This window comes from the organism of the source record quoted next, unplaced genomic scaffold, assembly GCF_019419815.1.
Source record: "Pyrus x bretschneideri cultivar Hongxiangsu unplaced genomic scaffold, Pyrus_bretschneideri_v1 Contig16, whole genome shotgun sequence".
NCBI lineage: Eukaryota > Viridiplantae > Streptophyta > Magnoliopsida > Rosales > Rosaceae > Pyrus > Pyrus x bretschneideri.
Genome location: NW_025999457.1, coordinates 6,610,487 through 6,630,479, shown reverse-complemented (window position 1 = coordinate 6,630,479; position 19,993 = coordinate 6,610,487). Strand labels below are relative to the sequence as shown.

The following is a 19,993-nucleotide window of genomic DNA, read 5'->3' as shown; positions in this document are numbered from 1 at the left end:
TTGAACTATTTGAAAAATTAAGACTCGATATAGAAAAGGAAGGGTAAAATGCAAACTTCACCCCTTATATCGGTGAGATATTAAAAATTGATATCGACAATATTTACTGATTAATATCTCGGGGGTTAACCGTTTAGGGTTTTAGCATCATTCGAAGCTCCGATCACACCACCACTCTCTGCAACTCCTCTGCTCCCAGTTAGCCACAGGTCAACCTCTCTCTCTCTCTCTCTCTCTCTCTCTCTCTCTCAGTTTCTTCTCGCGTTTCATCCTTCCATTTCGTTTCTAATTTTACATCAATTGTTTGTTAGTTATAGTAAATCCGTTATTCATATTTCAATCTAGATAATTTAATTCTAGCTCTACTTGTCTCGTTCCTTCACCGTCGTGGTAGAAATGTCAATTTGATCATCGTTGCATTTGAATGATTTGCAGGTTTTCGAGAAATTAATCATAATTTTGCTAATTTCTAATGGTAATTGTTTTAATTTATCTCATCTGTATGGTTTTCTATCAATGACAACAGGTTGGATGTCTAAGTGAGCAAAATGAAATCATTCAAAACGAAATAAAGAATTTTCGAAATGTGTGTGTATTAGAATTTAGAACCATATCGGATTTCGTGGGTTTTTGTAGTAGCGGCACTCTTCCGGGAATATGGGTGATTCTAACTGTTGGGTTATTTCTTTGCGGGTATTCGTTGCTGTTTTGATCATTGGAAGTCTTGGGTTAAGTGTTTGCTGAGTGAATGAATGATAGAACGAAATGTTGCTGCGTATGAATGTTGTTGTTTTGATGCTTGGATTAGGTTTCTTCTGTTTTGGGACCACTTTTGATGCTAGGTCCTTATAATCAAATGAAAAGAAAACTGATTGTAAAACAACTCATCTGGGATTTAGTTGAAATGGATTTCCCGTTCAATTCTGGTTCGATTGGGTGTCAGTAAGGTAAGACCAATACCGATTGTAATTGAATGGATGGGTGGAAGATGCTTCAAAACAGGTCGGTTTCAAACAGGCTAAAAACAAGTGAAAATACTGAAACCTGATTTCTTACTGCGAGTGTAATCTGAACTCTTACACAACAGGTACTTGGTATTACGTTGCACTGTTTTTCCCCTAAAGGAGATATCTTTCTGTTTGTGTTCTTCTAACTTATATTGGTGTGCCTGCTTGTGGTGGATATTCATGCATATACGTGTTTGGATTTTATGGACCAGTGTATGTGCGATTAATGTACACCATACACATATACAAGTTACAACTTACAACACATTATTGTGTTTTTTTTTTTTTTTTTCTCACATTTTAATTAAAGATTTGAGAGTCCATCAGCGATTACCCTACAATAGTTTGTGAGTTGTGAATTCTGTCGTTATTAAGTGTTGATACTTCACATTGATTTTTCATAGTTTACTTATCATTGTCCCCATTGTTGAATGTAATGTTATACTTTAAGATGATTTAGTGCAGGACAAAGTTGTCTATGTGTGTGTGTGTGTTTTGTTCATCGACATCGTTTCTTGTTACTTTTTATCTTAAAAATCTGGTCCATAAAAATGAATTAAATTAAATTTCTAAATCTGTGATGAGATTTCTTTTTCTTTTATGAATTTTCTGACAACATTTTATACACAGCTGAACGGAGGATAGAAGAAGATTTTCAGTTTGGCTGAAAGTAAAAGTTACTATTAAGGAATGGCTGCAGGTTTGGCTTCAAAATGTTCACGGGGTACGTCATTTGTCAAGTAATCTGTTTTGTATTATTTGTGTGATTTCTTATTCAAATGTTAGATTCTAAATCCATTGAATTGTGTTTGGAAAATCTGTAAGAACTTTTATTTTTCAAGAATCAAGATTTTTTCTGCCATTAACTTCTTGCACCTTGCGTGATAACTAAAGTAGAGTAGTTGAGTGTGGATCTGATTCAAGATGTGGTTCTTTCATTATTCGTGTGGGATATCGTAGATATTGCAATATTGAAGTGGCGCAATTTTCTAATTTTCGTGGATTAAGTTTAAGCGTTTTTTGGTCTATGTTCTGCAACTGTTTGCTTATCACTCACTGCAATCTGTTCAATCTGCTGGAAACAAACCTAGTTGGTTGTTCATTGTTGGGGGGCCTCGGCAACAACTTGTCTGGCTTATTGAGTACATCACATGAGACGACAAGCTGCACTTTCTTATCTCAGGTCAGTTTGTTGATCTGATTATTTTTTGAACATTATACCTATGTTAAGAAGTATATCCGTTGAATATTTACGACGTTTTCAGGTAGAATATTTACTAGGATGGTTTCATGTAAATATTTTTTTTACTGGTGTTAAATCTTGAATATTTTAGGTTGCATAGAATGAAGAATTTCTTATAGTCTTGAATTGGTAACATTTACAGAGCCATTTAGAAGAGTCAACAAAAAAATTTCTAGTTAATTAATTCCAAGTTGGCTTACTGTTTATTGTGTTTATCTTCGTTTTTGCTAAATACCTCAAATTGCCTACTCGTTTATTACTTGGTGTTGAGATGAGACTGATTCATAGTTGTCGTTGTCGGTTTTTGTTTGTTGCACGTTTACAGCAGCAAAGGACCTTCATACAGATGAGGACTGTTCTCAAAGTCGTGGACAATTCAGGGGCGAAAAAGGTGATGTGTATACAAGCTTTGAAGGCAAATAAGAAGGGAGCAAGATTGGGAGACACCATTGTTGCATCAGTAAAGGAGGCCCATCCGAATGGAAAAGTGAAGAAAGGAAAGGTTGTTTATGGTGTGGTTGTTCGTGCTGCCATGCAGCGAGGCCGTTGTGATGGGAGTGAGGTCAAGTTTGATGACAATGCTGTGGTACTCGTCGACAAGCAAGGGCAGCCGATTGGGACAAGAGTATTTGGACCCGTCCCGCACGAGCTGAGGAAGAAAAAGCATGTCAAGATTCTTAGTTTGGCAGAGCATATTGCCTGAAAAGTGGACCACAATGGAATTCCAGATGCACAATAAGAACAGAATGCTATCTTGTAACGAGGTGTTGGAATTTTGGAACATCCAGGTGACCAGTTAATTCAGCCAGAGCTTGAAACGCTCAGCTCGACTCTCACTTATATTTGAATTTTACAATTTTCTTCTAGTTTACGAGTTGTTCCGATTGTATGGAGGGTCAGGGAATTGATGGTGTGTGAGCCACTGACTCAGAGTCACTGAGCTCATGTGCTCAAACTGGCCATTGAGAAGAAAAGTGACTACAGGATCTTGGAATGCCAAATTGAAAGACAATTGACATTATAAATTCTAGTTTAATTCCTCATTGAGAAAATTGGAGCACTAGTGCCTAAATTTTAGCCAAACTGAACCTTTGGTCTCTAAACTAAAATTTCACAAGCTAATCCATTGTAAGGCTAAGTCCGTCCCTTCTTCCTTTTCCCTTAATGTAGATAATATCGTTTGATCAAAAGGAAAAAAAAGAAGTCACGAGTATTAGTCCATGAACTTGTCATAATGTGAAAAAATGGTCTTTTTTGGCAATCTATTAGAACTTCCCTCTCTTATTTGCTCCTTCAAAGCCTTTATTTTTATGAAAATTTTGATGGCGTTACGCAAAAGTACCATTTCTCCACGTTGTAATAAATTCAAGGACCAATGCTCGAGCAGTTCTAGCTCTGGAACCAGTGCTTTAATTTTCTTTCTGGCTAGCTAGAGTTGTTTGTTAGTGGATAATAATATAAACAAGTTGATGATTCGTTTACCCTATCTAAACTCATCCCTCAAAGTGCTATTGGCTATTGGAAGGACGGGTGGACGGAGGTGTGTTAGCATTTTTATAAGGAGACCAAGAGCGACTTAGATGGAACAGTTTCATCGTCACGTGGCGTCCCAATTCAACAAGAAACATGACACTGAACTCGTCTATATAGGTACTTCTCCCTAATAGGAGGAAAAATTTTGAAGGGGGTGTGAATACGACTTATAGCATTTAAGTTTATTAGTTGATCCCACACGAAAAAGCCACAAGTTACAAATGATGCAGTTATTATTTGTTAATTAGAGAGAATCGGAGAGTTTCTGTAGCATAAAGGCATTAAATCACAGATTTAACACTAATACCATCTCTACGAAACACATTATAGAACCACAGTAAGCAACAAACAATTGAACGTTGGAGAATCATAATACTAATTAAAGACTCGAATGAGTAAATGGCGTTGCGTCGTCTTCAGAATACAATTCGTAATGTGAGTCTGGTGGTAAACACATTCCTGGAAGCTATATTGCAGTACCACCATCCCCACATATCATAAAGAAAATACAGCACAACAGCCAGCCAGCACATGATTGCAGTTTCTCTTAAGTAACTCTTCGGGTAGGTTCAAAATTCAAATTTAGTTTCATTCCTTCCCAAAATCCGCATTGTAGTGGGCGCTAGATTCGAGTTTCTTGGCTTCATTCAGTTTCCGTACAGCCTGAAATATAAAACATAAAAAACACTTGCAATCAAGATACCGAAAATTATTATTTGTATGCACAGTGCTAAACGAGCAAGACAAACATCGCCACACAACAGACTGTGTGCTACAGAACCAAATATTTGACACCACTTTGACTTCACTAGCACACTATCATTCTCTCACTTGAGTGGTCTTTGGGTTCGACAATGTTTATGCGAGTAGGTAGTCCAAACCCCATATAGGTGACAAACCCAGCCAAGCCATTGCACTAATGAAATTTCTTAACTCGTAAATCCTTTGTAAATTCTAAACTAACTACTTTTCACCGGTAAAAAAGTTAAAGCGTATAACTTGTATCTAGATGCTTTCTTAAGGTGCATGGTTAAGCACCTCTTACACAGATTGTGACCTAGAACAACACGAATCAGACAACCCTAAAAACCACCATAGACATTCTTGGATTCCATAATTTTCAGGATGACCATCATTGATTTCAGGCCACATCACCGAGACCATAACCCATGTAGTTTCAAGCCTCACTTCCATCTATTAATCATCATCATTTTCAATCGAGTATAACATCAGTACTTTATTTAACACATACCTTCATGAAATCTTCATGAATGACATAATCCCTCTCAGCACGGATCGCAGACATCCCAGCTTCAGTGCAGACATTACGAAGATCAGCTCCATTAAAACCCTGAAATGAAAACAATGAATCAAATTGTTGAGGTAAAGCATGAAATAAAATCTTTTGATATAGATATAAATATAGTCTTGCTTACCTCAGCAAGTTTCACAACTGCCTCATAATCAATGTCCCCATGTTTGGCTATCCCAGCAGCATGGATTTTGAGAATTTCCATTCTTGATTGCTCATTAGGCAATGGGATCTCTATCTTGCGGTCTAGTCGCCCAGGGCGGAGAAGTGCTGGATCCAGGACATCAGGCCTATTGGTTGCCATGATCATTTTCACCTATGAAATGAAACAAATCAACATCCATCATCCATGCCAAGATATGATCTACTTTTATGGCATTAGTCAGTTTATACAAGCATGACTGGATAAATGTGTTTGCATCTATTTGTTATGACCAAACCAAAAAAATAAAGCTTGATTTCAACCAAAACGTAACATACCTTTCCGAGCTGATCAAATCCATCTAACTGGTTAAGCAACTCCATGAGTGTTCGCTGAATTTCTCGGTCCGCACTAGTCCCTTCACTAAAACGCCGTCCACCAATAGCATCGATCTCATCCATAAAAATGATACAAGGCTAAACATAAAGTCAACACAATAAGTATGCTTTTAAATAAGAACATCTACTGTTAAATTGAAAGTAATTATCAAGCACCTACCTGGTGATCACGGGCATAACCAAACATTTCCCTTATCAATCTTGCACTTTCACCGATATATTTGTCAATAATGGCACTTGATACAACCTACACCAGGTATGTAGTATCGTATATCAAAGATAAGTTGAAACAACTAAAAAGGATTCTATTCTTATTCAAAGAATGAGTACCGAAATTTGCAGCAAGAAAAGTTATGACGTGATTTCCAAACTTCTACAGAAAAGAAAAACTAACCTTAAGAAAGTTAGCATCTATGTTGCTAGCAATTGCTCTGGCAAGTAACGTCTTTCCAGTTCCCGGAGGTCCATACAGAAGAACACCCTGGAACAATGTAAATAAAATAAGAAAAGAAAAGCTGTATTTGGAAGTTCTAAGCTTCTAGGTTTCTAAAATAGGCATCAGCCTTCGGAAAATGTGGTTAAAAATACAAAGAACACCAACAGCATACAAAATTACCTTAGGAGGTTTGATCCCCACTCTAAGGAAGAGCTCAGGGTTCATTAGAGGCAATTCAATGGATTCCCTAAGCTCTCGAATCTGATCCGATAGTCCTCCGACAGCTGAGTAGCTAACATTACCAGGATCTTCATGAAGCATATTATACACAACCGGATCAACCTACAAAAAGAATGTTCATGAGTAGCTGAATAAAGTGTCAAACTTGATAACAGATAATCGGAAGATAATTACTTCTCTGGGAAGAGCCCGCATGATAGTCAAGGTAGTCATATCCAAAACAACCCGCGTGCCGGCTGTTAGTTTTTCTTTGTCAACTTTACTGCGGCACCCAACCACATACCTTGGGCCACTACTTGCCTTCACAATAACTGAGTCAATAAAATAAAAGATCATTACTTTTGCAGTTCTCAAACACAAAGAAAGACCTAAAAGCACTACTCTCGCAGGTTTCCAACAATCAAATTTTAGACAATGAAACAAGCATTAAGCAAACAAACTACTTACGGCGTTCGTTATCGAGAGGCCTGAGAACTTCACCGATAATCTGTCCAACACTCTGAAGGGACTTCAAATCATCTTCAGTTTTCCCAAATTCTTTCTTTGCAGCCCGCAAGTTCTCTCTCACTGCACACCATCCCATGGCCAAAAAAAATCAATTGCGTGACCCAAACAAATTTTTCAAAGCATCTCAATTACTATAACCATAACATAATAGAAAGCCCCGAAAAGGCGAAATCGAATGCATTTGAAAATCTAGATAACAAAATCGGAACTGAACCGCTCAATTGAAAATCCGAATCGAAACCCTAAAAGGGCGATCACAATAAAGCTTACTAATTGGGACAATTTGGTTTGTTAACTGCAAAGGGGGATTAGGGTTTGGGAGTGAATCTGACCTGCGCGAACTCGGGAATCGAGCTCCTTGTGCTGGAGTAACTTTTTGCGGTAGTCGGCAACCGCTGTGCGACGTCGTACGGCGTCCTCTGTCTCAGTCGACATCGCAGGTGCTTTGTGGTGGGCAAGGCAAGCAGAAACGAGATTTGGCGTTTCGTTGAGGGTGGAGAAGAAATTAAGCTGCCAAAGCTTTTGGCTGCTTTTATGTTGCAGCTGTTTTGTCACTCAAGCAAACTCTTCTTTTCATTTTCTTTTCTTGTTATTTTTTATTTTTTCAGTTTTTAACTATCGATATTTTTTAATAAACGATATTATTTACATTATAAAGAGGAGGACGAACTCAATCTTACAATGGGCTAACAATAATCTGATTCAAATTTGTCTTTAATGAAAATTGAACCTTAAATTTCTTATTTACAAGTGAGGATGAATATCACTAGATCATACTATTAAATAGTAGCAAACGCTTCTTTTTGTATAGGATTAATTAAATTATAACAAAAAATCCTAGAAAGTAAATTAGATTAATTATTTTTTTATCCAAGGTGAACACATTACTAGTTAGTAGAATTTGTATAAAATAAAACTTCTAAGTAGATGATGTACTACCCTTGAATCTCGTCAATAGTTAGTTCGATGTTGAATTGTTAATTTATTTCCTCATTTCTTAGTTAAAATATAGGATGTTGTTATTCACACATTTCTTTTTACTTCTCACAAATATTACGTTTAATTGTGTACTTTAATGTTCTTCAATTTATTCGATCTGACATCAGTAAATTAAAAGAATGTTTGAAAAGTAAATAAAATAAAATAAAAAAATAGGTGTTTATCACTATCCTAAATATCTTGTTATATAGATTCTCGTATAATGTGCATATTACATCTAGACATACATATTGTTTACAAAAATATGATTATTTTGTATACTTCAGAAGAATTCGCTAAAATATACTATTTTTATTTAAATCATACATAACATATACGCATGAACCCACTTTTTACGTTTAATCCCCAATTTTTTCCTTGTTCTTTTTTATAAGGCTTAATCAACACCAAAAATCTGCCAAGTGCTCACATTTTACGTTTGGCGTTAGAACTGTGATTTGTACTCAGTGATCAAAAGCCGCATGACAGTGAATTGTAATTCAAAAAGTATCTTTTAACAATCAATCAATGATCTAGCTCACAGACCTCAACTTCTATCCCACAACAAGATCTATCCCACAACTCAACTTCATGTGCATTATAGCCGCGACCGGTTATAGCATCAGCTAAGAAGTTAAACTCTCTCGAAGCACATGTTTCCAAGAAATATGTGAAAACATTGAGCAATTTGTTTGTATTTTAAATAATATATCTAAAATCTTCATGAAATAACGTAATTTTAAAGGATAATTGATAATTTATTTGGGGTCCCTTCAATGCAAACTTGTCTGAAACTTTTCCTTGTGTGTGAGGATAAATCATGTTGCGGCCTGTTGACCTTTGGCTGAGCATCAAAGTTTAGTTTGAAGTGGCATATTGAGATTTTAGGTAGGAAAAACTCATCACCGCATAAAGCAGAGCGGCGTGAATGCATGCAAAAAATGAAAAAAGTTGTGCAGACATCACTCCGTAAAATTTTCTGGTTGCCTATCACTCCGTAAAATTTTCTGGTTGCCTACTTTGCCATGCCAGAGACCTTTTACTCTACTTGATCACTCATAGATGGAAAGAAATGTTGGTGTCTAGGCCAAACTAGTTCCTCAAAACCTAAGGCCTTTTTTTAGATGCAAATTAACAGAAGAAAGAGAGAGAGAGAGAGGAGAGAGAGAGAGAGAGAGAGAGAGAGAGGTTGAAATAATGTTAGAACTTAGACCAATTCAAAGTGAGTCCAACCGTTAATTCAATGTTAGTGTTAGTCCAACCGTTAATTATTTTTCTACTTCTAAATAAAGGCCCCAAAACAAACAAAGCTTCCAAAAGCCAAAATCTTTGTCCACAAATGTTGCCTCTTTCTTGGGAACTCACAGCCTATCTGGGTTGTCACCTCCTTCCCTCCACTTATAATCTAAACCAAACGCCAACCACGGCTTTGAAGGAAAAATAAAAACCCAAAAATAAAGTAAAAAAGTAAAAATAAAAAAATAAAAAAATAATTACCAACTACAGTTAGTTTTAGACCCCTTTTTCAAGTACATTTGCCAACCTTTTGTGCTCAAACCTCATCCCACCCAGGAGGGATGGAGATAGAAAAATAACCAATCAAACAAAACCCAATCTTTTTCTATCCTCCTTGCCATCACCACTTTCGACACCGATGGCTCTCCTCCTGGTCCTTCTTTTCTCACTCCTTGCCTCCCCAACCTTCGTCCTCTCAGCGTCCTCCCCACCATTTACTCCTCAAGATAACTTCCTCATCGATTGTGGCGCCACCAACAAGGCCACCCTCCCTGATGGGAGAGCCTTCAAAATTGAATCAGAATCCACGCAGCAATTGAAGGCAGATGATGACAACAAGGTCTTTGTCGACAAGGCAGACGTGCCTTCCCCTCTTTATTTGACTGCCAGGATTTTCAAGAGCGATGCCACTTACACGTTCCACATGGCAAGGCCGGGATGGCATTGGATTCGCCTTCATTTCTACCCGCTAAGCAACTCGGTGTTCGATCTTCAAAAGGCTACATTCAATGTCATGACGCAAAAGTACACTCTACTGCACAGCTTCAATGTGAACGAGAACAAGAACAACACCAAGAACCAAATTTTTTTAAAGGAGTACCTTTTGAACATAACCGAGCAGCAATTCTCCATCAAGTTCTCTCCCATGAAGAACTCTGTGGCGTTCATCAATGCCATTGAGGTGGTTTCAGCTCCTGATAATTTGATCACCGACACGGCCAACAACCTTCAGCCGGCGAGCCAATTTCAAGGGCTGTCCAAATTTGGGTACGAAATAATGTACAGGCTTAACATGGGAGGACCCCTTGTCACATCCGCAAATGACACATTAGGACGCTCTTGGTTGCCCGATGACGCATACATCAAGTCCAAAAATATGGCCAAGGCTATGTCGGTTGGGACTAGTACGATCAAGTATCCCGATGGATTAACCCCCCAAATCGCGCCACCAACTATTTATGCAACCGCCGTGCAAATGGCTGATGCTATTGTGAGCAATCAAAATTTCAACATAACATGGAATTTCCAGGCGGAAAATGCATTTGCCTACTTAATTCGATTACATTTTTGTGACATTGTAAGCAAGTCGCTTGGTAACCTCTACTTCAATGTGTACATTAACGGGAACATGGCAATAAGCGATTTGGATTTGTCACACATTGTCAACGGTTTGGCAATTCCATACTACAAGGACATTGTCGTAAATGCTTCCTTGGTATCTGATGGGTTATCAGTCCAGATTGGTCCTTCAAGAATGGACAATGGCGCACCAAATGCCATTTTGAATGGTTTGGAGGTGATGAAACTAAGCAATTCCGTGGACAGTTTGGATGGTGAATTCGGGGTTGATGGAAAAAAAGTGGAAACAGGCGGCGGCGGGCCGCACAAGGGTGCGGTGGCTGCAGTTGGGTTTGGTTTGATGTTCGGGGCCTTCGTAGGGCTTGGAGCAATGGTTTACAAATGGCGAAAGAGACCTCAAGATTGGCAAAAGAGGAATAGTTTCTCTTCCTGGCTACTTCCTGTCCATGCCAGCGACACTAGCTTCATGTCGAGCAAGACCTCAAGCAACATGTACAACTCCACTTTAGGCCTTGGCCGCTACTTCACTTTTCAGGAGTTACAAGAAGCCACCAACAACTTTGACTCGAGTAAGATCATTGGTGTTGGTGGATTTGGCAATGTGTATCTTTGCGTTATTGATGACGGGACTAGTGTGGCTGTCAAGCGAGGCAACCCCCAATCCGAACAAGGCATTACAGAGTTTCAGACAGAGATCCAGATGTTGTCCAAGTTAAGGCACAGGCATTTGGTGTCACTGATTGGCTACTGTGACGAAAACTCAGAGATGATCTTAGTTTATGAGTACATGTCTAATGGACCCTTCCGCGATCATCTCTATGGCAAGGACTTGCCTCCGTTGTCATGGAAGCAAAGACTAGAAATCTGTATCGGGGCAGCTCGCGGGCTTCATTACCTTCACACTGGAACAACACAAGGCATCATTCACCGTGATGTTAAGACAACTAATATTTTGCTTGATGATCAACTCACTGCCAAGGTTGCTGATTTCGGTCTTTCCAAAGACGCGACCATGGGACAGAACTACGTCAGCACTGCCGTGAAGGGAAGCTTCGGGTACTTAGACCCTGAATATTTCAGGAGGCAGCAGTTGACAGACAAGTCGGATGTGTACTCGTTTGGGGTTGTTCTACTTGAAGCACTGTGTGCAAGGCCTGCTATAAACCCAGCACTTCCGAGGGAGCAAGTGAACTTGGCTGACTGGGGAATGCAGTGGAAGAGGAAGGGACTTCTCGAAAAGATCATTGATCCTCTCCTCGTTGGATCCATTGACCCTGAATCAATGAAGAAGTTTGGCGAGGCTGCAGAGAAGTGTTTGGAAGAACATGGTGTGGACAGGCCCACAATGGGAGATGTGTTGTGGAACTTGGAGTATGCTCTGCAACTTCAAGAGGCATTCACTCAAGGAAAGCTTGAGGATGAAAGTAGCAGCGTTGTGCTGCCTTCCACTGAGGTCGATGCCGCTGCGACATCCCCTGCTGCTGCTGCGGTTCCTCCCCCTAGTACCCCAACTCCCACTATCCGCCCGGCTACCATCCCTGAAGGCGACGAGGGTTCAACTAATGCTCACCCAATTAATGACCACTCGGGAACTGATATGTTGGCTCAATTTTCCAATCTAAATGGTAGGTAAATTCATAAAAGTTGGTTCACCAAATGAAAGATGATGATCTATAGTATTTGTAGCCATGGTGGCCTAATCTACTCTTGCTAATAATTTGTTCCTTCCTCTTTTTTCTCTTTAATTTTGTTCGGGGTATTGGGTTTTCAAGATCGTAACAAAACTTTTTTAAGTTTATACAATATGATGATGTACTGGATGAGGAAATTATATAATATTTGAGTGTAATATTTTGTAATTTATTTGTAGCATAGATTAGACTGAATATATGTGTGATTAGGGATTTAATCATATTGCAATGGACAGCAAAGTGAAAATGTACGATGCTTAGCATTGGTTTTACAAGAAATAAAACCTCATTGCAACGATGCAAGTATGACCCAAAGCTTTTGAGATTGCCCTTATTGGCAAACAAACAAATGTTAAGATATCATAAAGTGATCAAGAAATTCGAAACACTCATAAAACTTAGGTAGCGAGTTTGACCAGTTAGATAGTCTGACACTCCCACAAATAACGAGTCACGTTGTATTTAAGTACCATTCGACCTCGCACACATATAACTTCCCATTCAATTGAGTTCACCTGCTGATTAGGTTCCTATTGAATGCTTTATTCACCGACACTCTCTCAAATAATGCGTTACACTGCATTTAAGAACCATTCGGCCTCATACAAATTGAGCTTCCAATTGCATCCAATCCAATAGGATAATTCACCATAAAGGAATAAGGAAATAAAATATAACAGTAGCAACCTAAGCATTACAGAAGCGAAGACTTCAAAGAAAAGAAAAGAATTATATTTATTTAGTGGATTCCCATCCCAACCCACCTCCTTGTTTTGGCTAACGTACCCCTTACTTTCTAATTTCTTTAACACTATGTTTGGGTGAGGAAATTTAAAATTATTAAGGAATTTAAAAATGACGGAAATTGAAATGACGAGATTTTATTTTCTAGAATTTGTAAATTTTCTTGTTTGGTTAACCTAAAAGAACAATGGAATTGAATACGGAATTTGTTATTTTTAAACTATCAATCATAGAAATTGAGAAATGACACCTATTTACATGGAATTTGAACTTGAGATTTGGAGGTTCCAAATTCCAAGTTTTTTTTCCACGTGGAAATTCTAAATTTCTATGTTTATGAATCCAAACAAGAGAATTGGTGCCTGTCAATTTATAAATTATAACTTTTACCAAAATTCTATGTTTATTTCCCTCATCCAAACATAGTGTAAATTTTCATCCTCCAATTTTCAACAAATACAAGTACAAATGAGTTTCAAACAGAAGCATCGAAATCCTTGACCTGAGAAGTGAGCTGGTTGGATCTGGAAATTCCGGAAACACATAAGACTACGCAAGGATCATGTTTGGATACTCGATTAGCTTAGCCTCCTTCCCGGATTCTTCAACCTCATGGCAATTAAAGACTTTGCGCATGAAGTTTCGTTCTGTTTGTGAAATGTCATAACACTTCGGTAGTGCTTCAGGTACCGGTCTAGGTCTAAATCTCCCTTGAACGGCATTGGTAACTTGGAAACCAATGTTAATACCAGCAATATTCATTAAAGAAAAAGCATGAATTTGTGCTAAACTTATGTCAACAATTCATCTAAAAAAGAAAGCATGGATATGTCCTAAATTCATATCAACAATTCATCTGAAAAAAATTAAATATCATATGAATGGTGAATTAGGTCTCTTGAGTTATTGCATGTTCTTAAGTATGTGCCTATGAGAAGAAACAAAAACTAAATATACCTGATGCATTTACCTTGTGTCTCAATTGAGCATATGAAATACGACATGTTCTATGAGGGGCACCTCATTGGGAACGATTAGCCTTATTTGCCTCAGAACATTCTGTTCGATTCAGTTAAGATAAATTCCTATTAAAACTTTGTACTCATATTTTTTTTTTACCTTTACTTTCGGAAGACCCCGATACTTTATTAGTATTCCATTGGTCTGCAGTGAACCAAGGAGTGATGGATAAACGCTGTTCATCAGTCTCATACTTGTCATACCATCTTTGCTTTACTCGACACTTTCAATCTCTCCATCTATTACCGACTGTACTTAAGCAATAAAGACTATATACGTCAGGAGCATCTGTGTTATCCTACAATGATAGATAATAACAATTAATCAAATTAAGGAATCATGTCATGATTCATTCGATTTGGAGTTGAGAAATAATGTCAAAGAATGCATTCAAAACAGGTTAGGCTGCTGAATTTCTGTGTTTCTGCATCATACCTTTAGCTTTGAAAATTCACCAAAATATCATTTTAATTTCGATTAATATGAAACAAGCTCTGAAACGCTCATTGGTATGTCTTTCTTCATCTATCAAAAAATTAATATAAAAAGAAGTAAAGACTGGGCCATTTAGTCCCAAAAAATGCCACATACTCATAAATTTCTGCATAATGCCAGATTTCTATATAGATCGGAAATAGTCAATCAAATGATAAAAGTTTGAAACCTGATAACGAATACTCGTACAATATAATTACCTAATCATATTTGCTTACTCCTGCAGAAAAATTCTCATCAGCTATTTCATTCTTCTTAATCTGCATCAGAAATTAAATTCTTAGTTACATTGTCGTCATCTTTCGAATTCTATCGCACAATTAATATAACAGGATTCTAAGAATTTGCAGGCTTATTACTAGAGAAACAACATAGAAATATCTACTTTGTAGGATTGGTTAGATAATTCTAGTTGGAGATATCAAGCTGCAGTTCTCCTTTTCTTTTTTGTTCCTTTATTAGCTTTTAGTTTGCGAGTCTGTTTTAGGGGAGGTGGGTAGAGGATTATGATTGCTGATATTCAGATGAGATTACAAATGTTTCCACTTTGCCTTGGGTCAAGCAGAGCCAATAAAATTGAACGAGACAATTCTACCAAATTCATATGGATTATAACTCAAATTCATATATATAAGATAGAAATTAGAATATGAGTTATAACTCAAACTGAATATGGGATTACAAATAAATTTGAGTTTGCTGATGGGATTACAAATGTGTCCTCATATAAATTAGAAAATTCATGTAAAAATTCATCTCCTTGCAGAGCCAATAAAATTAACAAACAGTCATAGAAACTAATTAATTACCCAATCAGAAAAACCTATCTACCAAAATTGAGTATTTAAAAAACCCTAAAGTATTACAAAAATAATAACCCAATAGAAGAATCAATTGTTTATTTGATCAAAATTGAGTTGAATTGTCTCATTGAATTTGGTGGAACCCTAGACCATAATTAGAACATCTAGAAGAAAAAGAGAGCGAGAGAGAGTAGAAAGCCCTACGAGAGAGGAAGATTGAGTAGAAAACCTTATGAAAACTTGGACTGCTTGTGGATTACATCAGATTTAGGGCTAATTGAACATTGACGGTAGAAAGCCTTAGGTAGTTTTGTGGTCTACTCATGATGCAAGGGTAAAACTGTTATACTTAGCATTGTTCACGTGTCCTTATCCTATTGAATATGGTTAATTTATGTTTCTATGTGCATAACAGTTTTACCCTTGCATCATGAGTAGACCACAAAACTACCTAAGGCTTTCTACTGTCAATGTTTAGGTGTCATTATTTTGTCTGTCCTCCTGTTTAGGTGTCATTCTCATCTCTTTCTATTTGTGTAATCTTCCTAAATACTCCCTCATCGAGATCATTGAGGAGGATTCCAAGGTCTTGTTATCTTCGATCACTAGAGCAACTGTGGCCATTACTCGCCGCCAAAACAACGAAGCTGCTCACCGTTTGAAAACCAAATCTCTAATTAAACTAAAATTTTAGTATTAATTCTCATATATTTAACATGACTATCATACAGCAAAGACATAGTGGTACAAGATAACAACGAAACCATTTCCCAAGGTAGAATACCAAGTCAAGCCAAATTCACACGGAAGCAATGAAATCTTTGACTTGGTTAATCAGCTGGTTAGACTCTGTTAATTCCGGAAACATATAAAATGCATGGACCATGTTTGGATACTCGATTAGTTTCGCCTCCTTCCCCGATTTCTTCAACCACTGGTAGTACCTCCTCTGCCTGTCTTGTAGCGGATCCAATCCCCCAGTGAATACAATCGTCTTCGGATACTCCAGGCCCGATATGTCCACCGCGTTCGGCCCACTCACGTTCGCCGCCTCGTGGTCCCGGTTCGACCCATCAGGCAAAAACACCTTCCACAGCCAGTCCGTTCGGGCCACCGATACCAGAGGAGCTCCGTGTAGCCGGGTTTCAGACTCAACCCGCTCCTCTCCCCCGAAAAATGGTTGTATCGATATCAACCCCACAGGTTTCACGACCCGCATTCGATCCTTCTCGCGGGCGGCCCGAACCGCCACGTGGTGGGCCAGGTTGGCTCCGGCGCTGTCCCCGGCCAAGAAGATTCTGGATCTGTCTGCGTTTATGGGGAGGACGTCGTCATTTTGGTCGAGGAAGGTAAGGACGTCGAACCCGTCGTCGTATGGGGAAGGGTACCGGTGTTCAGGGCAGAGGCGGTAATTGACAGAGACGACAACAGCGGGGAATTTCCGAGCAAACTTGCGGCAAACGGCGTTGTATGCGAATGAGGCAGGGCTGAGGAAGGTGAATCCTCCGCCGTGGAAGAATACGATGACGGGTAGATCAGATGGAGTAGACAACGTGGACTGGGGGACGAAGAGGTGGAACCAGAGTTTGCGAGCGGGATCCACAGTGACGTCGGATGAGGTGACGCCTCTGACGGGAGCGGCAGGGGTGGCGGAGGACTTGAAGTCGAGGATGTTCATGAGACGACGATTGACGGTGCCGTCAGCGCGGCGGGCAGCGTCCGTTATTTTGGACAGAACGGACAACGACACCCGCGTCCTCCACGGTAGAGAAGTCCATGACGGTGCGGTCTTTTGAGTATTGGAGTCCAACGACGTCGTCATGGTGGGGAATCGAATCGCCGATAGAAAGTGGAACGAAACTCTGTTGGTGGCGGTTTTTCAACTGAAAATATAGACGAAGACTCGAGAGTGCAGCGAACAGGCCAACCAACTGCTACCTAATAAAGCGGGGTTAGACTTATGGTACGAGGGATGTTGATATGTTTTTACAAATCTTTTCGATTTTTGAAAATAATGAATAACTGGCTTGTTACTAGTTGTTTTTTTTTTTTTAAATAAATAAAGCGGGCCCACAGTTATTGTGCCGTTTTCACTATAGTTAGGTCGAATGTCCACATCGTAATAGGGACGGGTGGGTTTAAGTAAAATGGAATATCATTAAACTGTAGTAATAAATGACTCTTCATTGTGAAGTTGACATTGGAAGATTGAGTATTGAATTGGAATCATAGAAAATTGGTAGTATGGTTGAATTAGTAGATGGCGATAGACTGGAAAATTGAGATTGAGTATTGAATTGGAACCATAGAAGATATGGAAATGATTCGATCACGTAAAGCAAAATTGTAAAGACAGTGAGTCCCCAGCTACATTAATACGATGCTGATTCATGGGTTGGGGAGGTTACTCAGGTTAGTGTAGATATTTTACAATTACATTTCGTGACAAATTGAACCATACACGTAACAATTATTTATTAGCCAAATATTGCCATCGAGACTACATTTTGGTTGTAAAGCCATCTCCAACCGATCCGGTTAGAGGGCTAGAAGGCTGAAAATAGTTCGAAATGATATGAAAATTATCTCTAATCGAGAGCCAGGTCAAAGGGCTTATGGGCCCCACTGAGCCAAAAAAGGAGAAAAAGGCTAACCGGCTGGCCCAACCCAGCCAGCCAGTCGGCCCGGGGCTGGCCAAAATTTTGAATCCAACGGTAACTAACATCAGTTACCGTTGGATTTGAATTTTTTTTTTCGACCAAATTTTTTTGAAAAAATTTTAAAAAATTGCCCTTTTTTTTCTTATAAATACCTAAGTCATTCCTACATAATTTTCACCATTCCATATTATCTCACTTCATTCTATTTCAATTCTTCACATTCTATTTTCTTACCTCTTCCAATAATATTTCCTTTAATTTTTTCAATAATTTTGAAATGGCCACATCTGTAATGAAAGGTAGGGCTTGGATCCGAAAAGAAGATGAAGCTCTTTGTAAGGCTTATAGATGAGTCTCGGAAGATAGTGTGACTTCTCAAACAAGTGAAGGTGTTTGACTCGTGTGTTCAAAAAATACTATGAGTTCTACAAAGGCACCACTCCACCGAATACTCGAAACCACGAGAGTTGTTCTTCAAGATTGAAGAAACATCTTCATCCAAGTTTGAATAAATGGCATCAAGCACTGTTAACAGCCGTAAGTAGACATGAAAGCAACGTCAATTACTACGACGAAGTAAGTGTTTTCACAATTTATTTTAAATATTTAATTATATTACATTTAATTTTCATAAATTAATTTCCTTTAATTTTTGTAATTATATTTTCTAGGTATGCCAAGCGGAGGAATTGTATATGGAGGGCAACTCGAAACTCTTTCAACATCACGGTTGTTGGGAAATTTGTAAAGAGTGGGTGTTATTTGAAGATCCACCTCAACATAGAGTAGGTCCAACGCCGGTGTTTGGAAATGCATCCTCAGTTGTATATGGGGATGAAGACGGATCTCCTACCATTCAAGAAACAAGGGTAAAAAATCCGTCTTCGGGTGAAGGTTCCATACCTAGGGCTATGGGACGAAACAAAGCCCAAAAATTGAAGGAAAAAGGCAAGGCAAAGAATGATATCACCTTTCAACAAGAAATGGCGGCCACTTTGCGATTCATGGCAGAGCAAAATGTCATTACCGCGAAAGAAAGGAACCGTAAGCATGAAGAATGGGCCAAACAAATACAAGAAGAGATGGATGATAGGAATATGCTAAGGAACACTTTAGATTACATTCGAATGAGTAAGGCCTATTTTGATAGGAAAAAGAAAGAAATTATGGCCCAACGGTAGTTGTTTACCTCCGACTATACTCCTACAATGACGGATGATGAAGATGATGATGATTATAGAGTTTAAATTTAAGTTGTAGTGTTTAAATTTAAATTATGTTTGGCCCTTTGGCCCCCTCTGTTGGAGATGGTTTTTTGTCACAGAGCTATGTTTGGCCTATGGCCTCTGGCCCCTCGGTTGGAAATGGTAAGAAAGGTGGCCCTACACTGTTCATTAAAATATTAATTTGTTGGAGGGCTATAGGGCTAAAACGAGCCCTCTGGCCCTCCTTCGGTTGAAGATGGCCAAGAGCATTTATCGAGCTTAAGGGCTACCGCATAACCTGAGAAATTGGTTCTTGAACTAAATGGCAACAAATAAAAGGTAGTATTCTTTCCACACCTATTTTTACTTCTCACCCAACCTTGTTAATTTTTGTTCGTTGATTTTCTATAATTCATTCGGTCTGACGGTCATTGAGAAGAGTGTGTGAGAGTGTTTATAGCTATAGACATCGAAATTTCGGTGAAATAAATGTTGACCAACGCATTAAAGTTTCAACGTGTTGAGGCATACATGGCATATGCCATGTGTCGCGCAAATTGTACACATGGCGTGTGACTCAACAAAATTGGACGAGTCATCAAGAATGACACATGTCAACACTTGGCAAAAATGAATTATTTGGTTCTAATTTTATATTCAAGACCAAGGCTTGAAAAACTCTATAAATAGGAGGCCATTTCATTTCATTTCACTCACCAATTTACAAACCAACACATTCACACACCACACATCCAAAATCCTTGAAGCTTTGAAACTTTAAAGATCTCAAGCATCCAACCTCCCAAATTCCCAAGAATTCCAAAGAATCAAGAAAGCACGATTCGTTCTTCGCCAAAACCTTTGAAGAATCAATAAGCACCCCTACACGTGCCGGTTCTTCCCTCGCCCCAAGTCAAATCCTTGAGGCCCTTGTTCATCCAAGATTAAGTCACCACGACCCTTAGATCAACAACCATCACAAGA

At 38.6% G+C, this 19,993-nt stretch overlaps 4 protein-coding genes across 4 annotated transcripts; 2 read left to right on the top strand and 2 right to left on the bottom strand.

Moving 5' to 3' along the window:
• Nucleotides 1–58: 58 nt before the first annotated feature.
• On the top strand, nt 59–3,755 carry LOC103962045 (50S ribosomal protein HLP, mitochondrial). The gene is made up of 5 exons (XM_048581087.1): nt 59–209; nt 1,638–1,731; nt 2,099–2,190; nt 2,576–3,042; nt 3,611–3,755. Exons 2-4 carry the CDS (start codon nt 1,698–1,700, stop codon nt 2,951–2,953), a joined length of 504 nt encoding a protein of 167 aa, XP_048437044.1. The 5' UTR covers nt 59–209; nt 1,638–1,697; the 3' UTR covers nt 2,954–3,042; nt 3,611–3,755.
• A 380-nt stretch (nt 3,756–4,135) lies between these two features.
• On the bottom strand, nt 4,136–7,360 carry LOC103962044 (26S proteasome regulatory subunit 10B homolog A). Its single transcript, XM_009374708.3, has 10 exons — nt 7,151–7,360; nt 6,759–6,878; nt 6,486–6,622; nt 6,252–6,413; nt 6,030–6,116; nt 5,796–5,882; nt 5,576–5,713; nt 5,220–5,411; nt 5,036–5,134; nt 4,136–4,446 (listed from the first exon to the last, which is right to left on the bottom strand). The coding sequence occupies exons 1-10, from the start codon at nt 7,251–7,253 to the stop codon at nt 4,372–4,374; spliced, it is 1,200 nt and encodes a 399-aa protein (XP_009372983.1). The 5' UTR covers nt 7,254–7,360; the 3' UTR covers nt 4,136–4,371.
• A 1,618-nt stretch (nt 7,361–8,978) lies between these two features.
• Nucleotides 8,979–12,302, top strand: LOC103962079 (probable receptor-like protein kinase At4g39110). The gene has a single exon (XM_009374743.3). It carries the CDS (start codon nt 9,451–9,453, stop codon nt 12,022–12,024), a length of 2,574 nt encoding a protein of 857 aa, XP_009373018.1. The 5' UTR covers nt 8,979–9,450; the 3' UTR covers nt 12,025–12,302.
• A 3,514-nt stretch (nt 12,303–15,816) lies between these two features.
• On the bottom strand, nt 15,817–17,234 carry LOC103962043 (probable carboxylesterase 18). The gene has a single exon (XM_009374707.3). It carries the CDS (start codon nt 16,964–16,966, stop codon nt 15,944–15,946), a length of 1,023 nt encoding a protein of 340 aa, XP_009372982.2. The 5' UTR covers nt 16,967–17,234; the 3' UTR covers nt 15,817–15,943.
• Between the last annotated feature and the right edge of the window lie 2,759 nt (nt 17,235–19,993).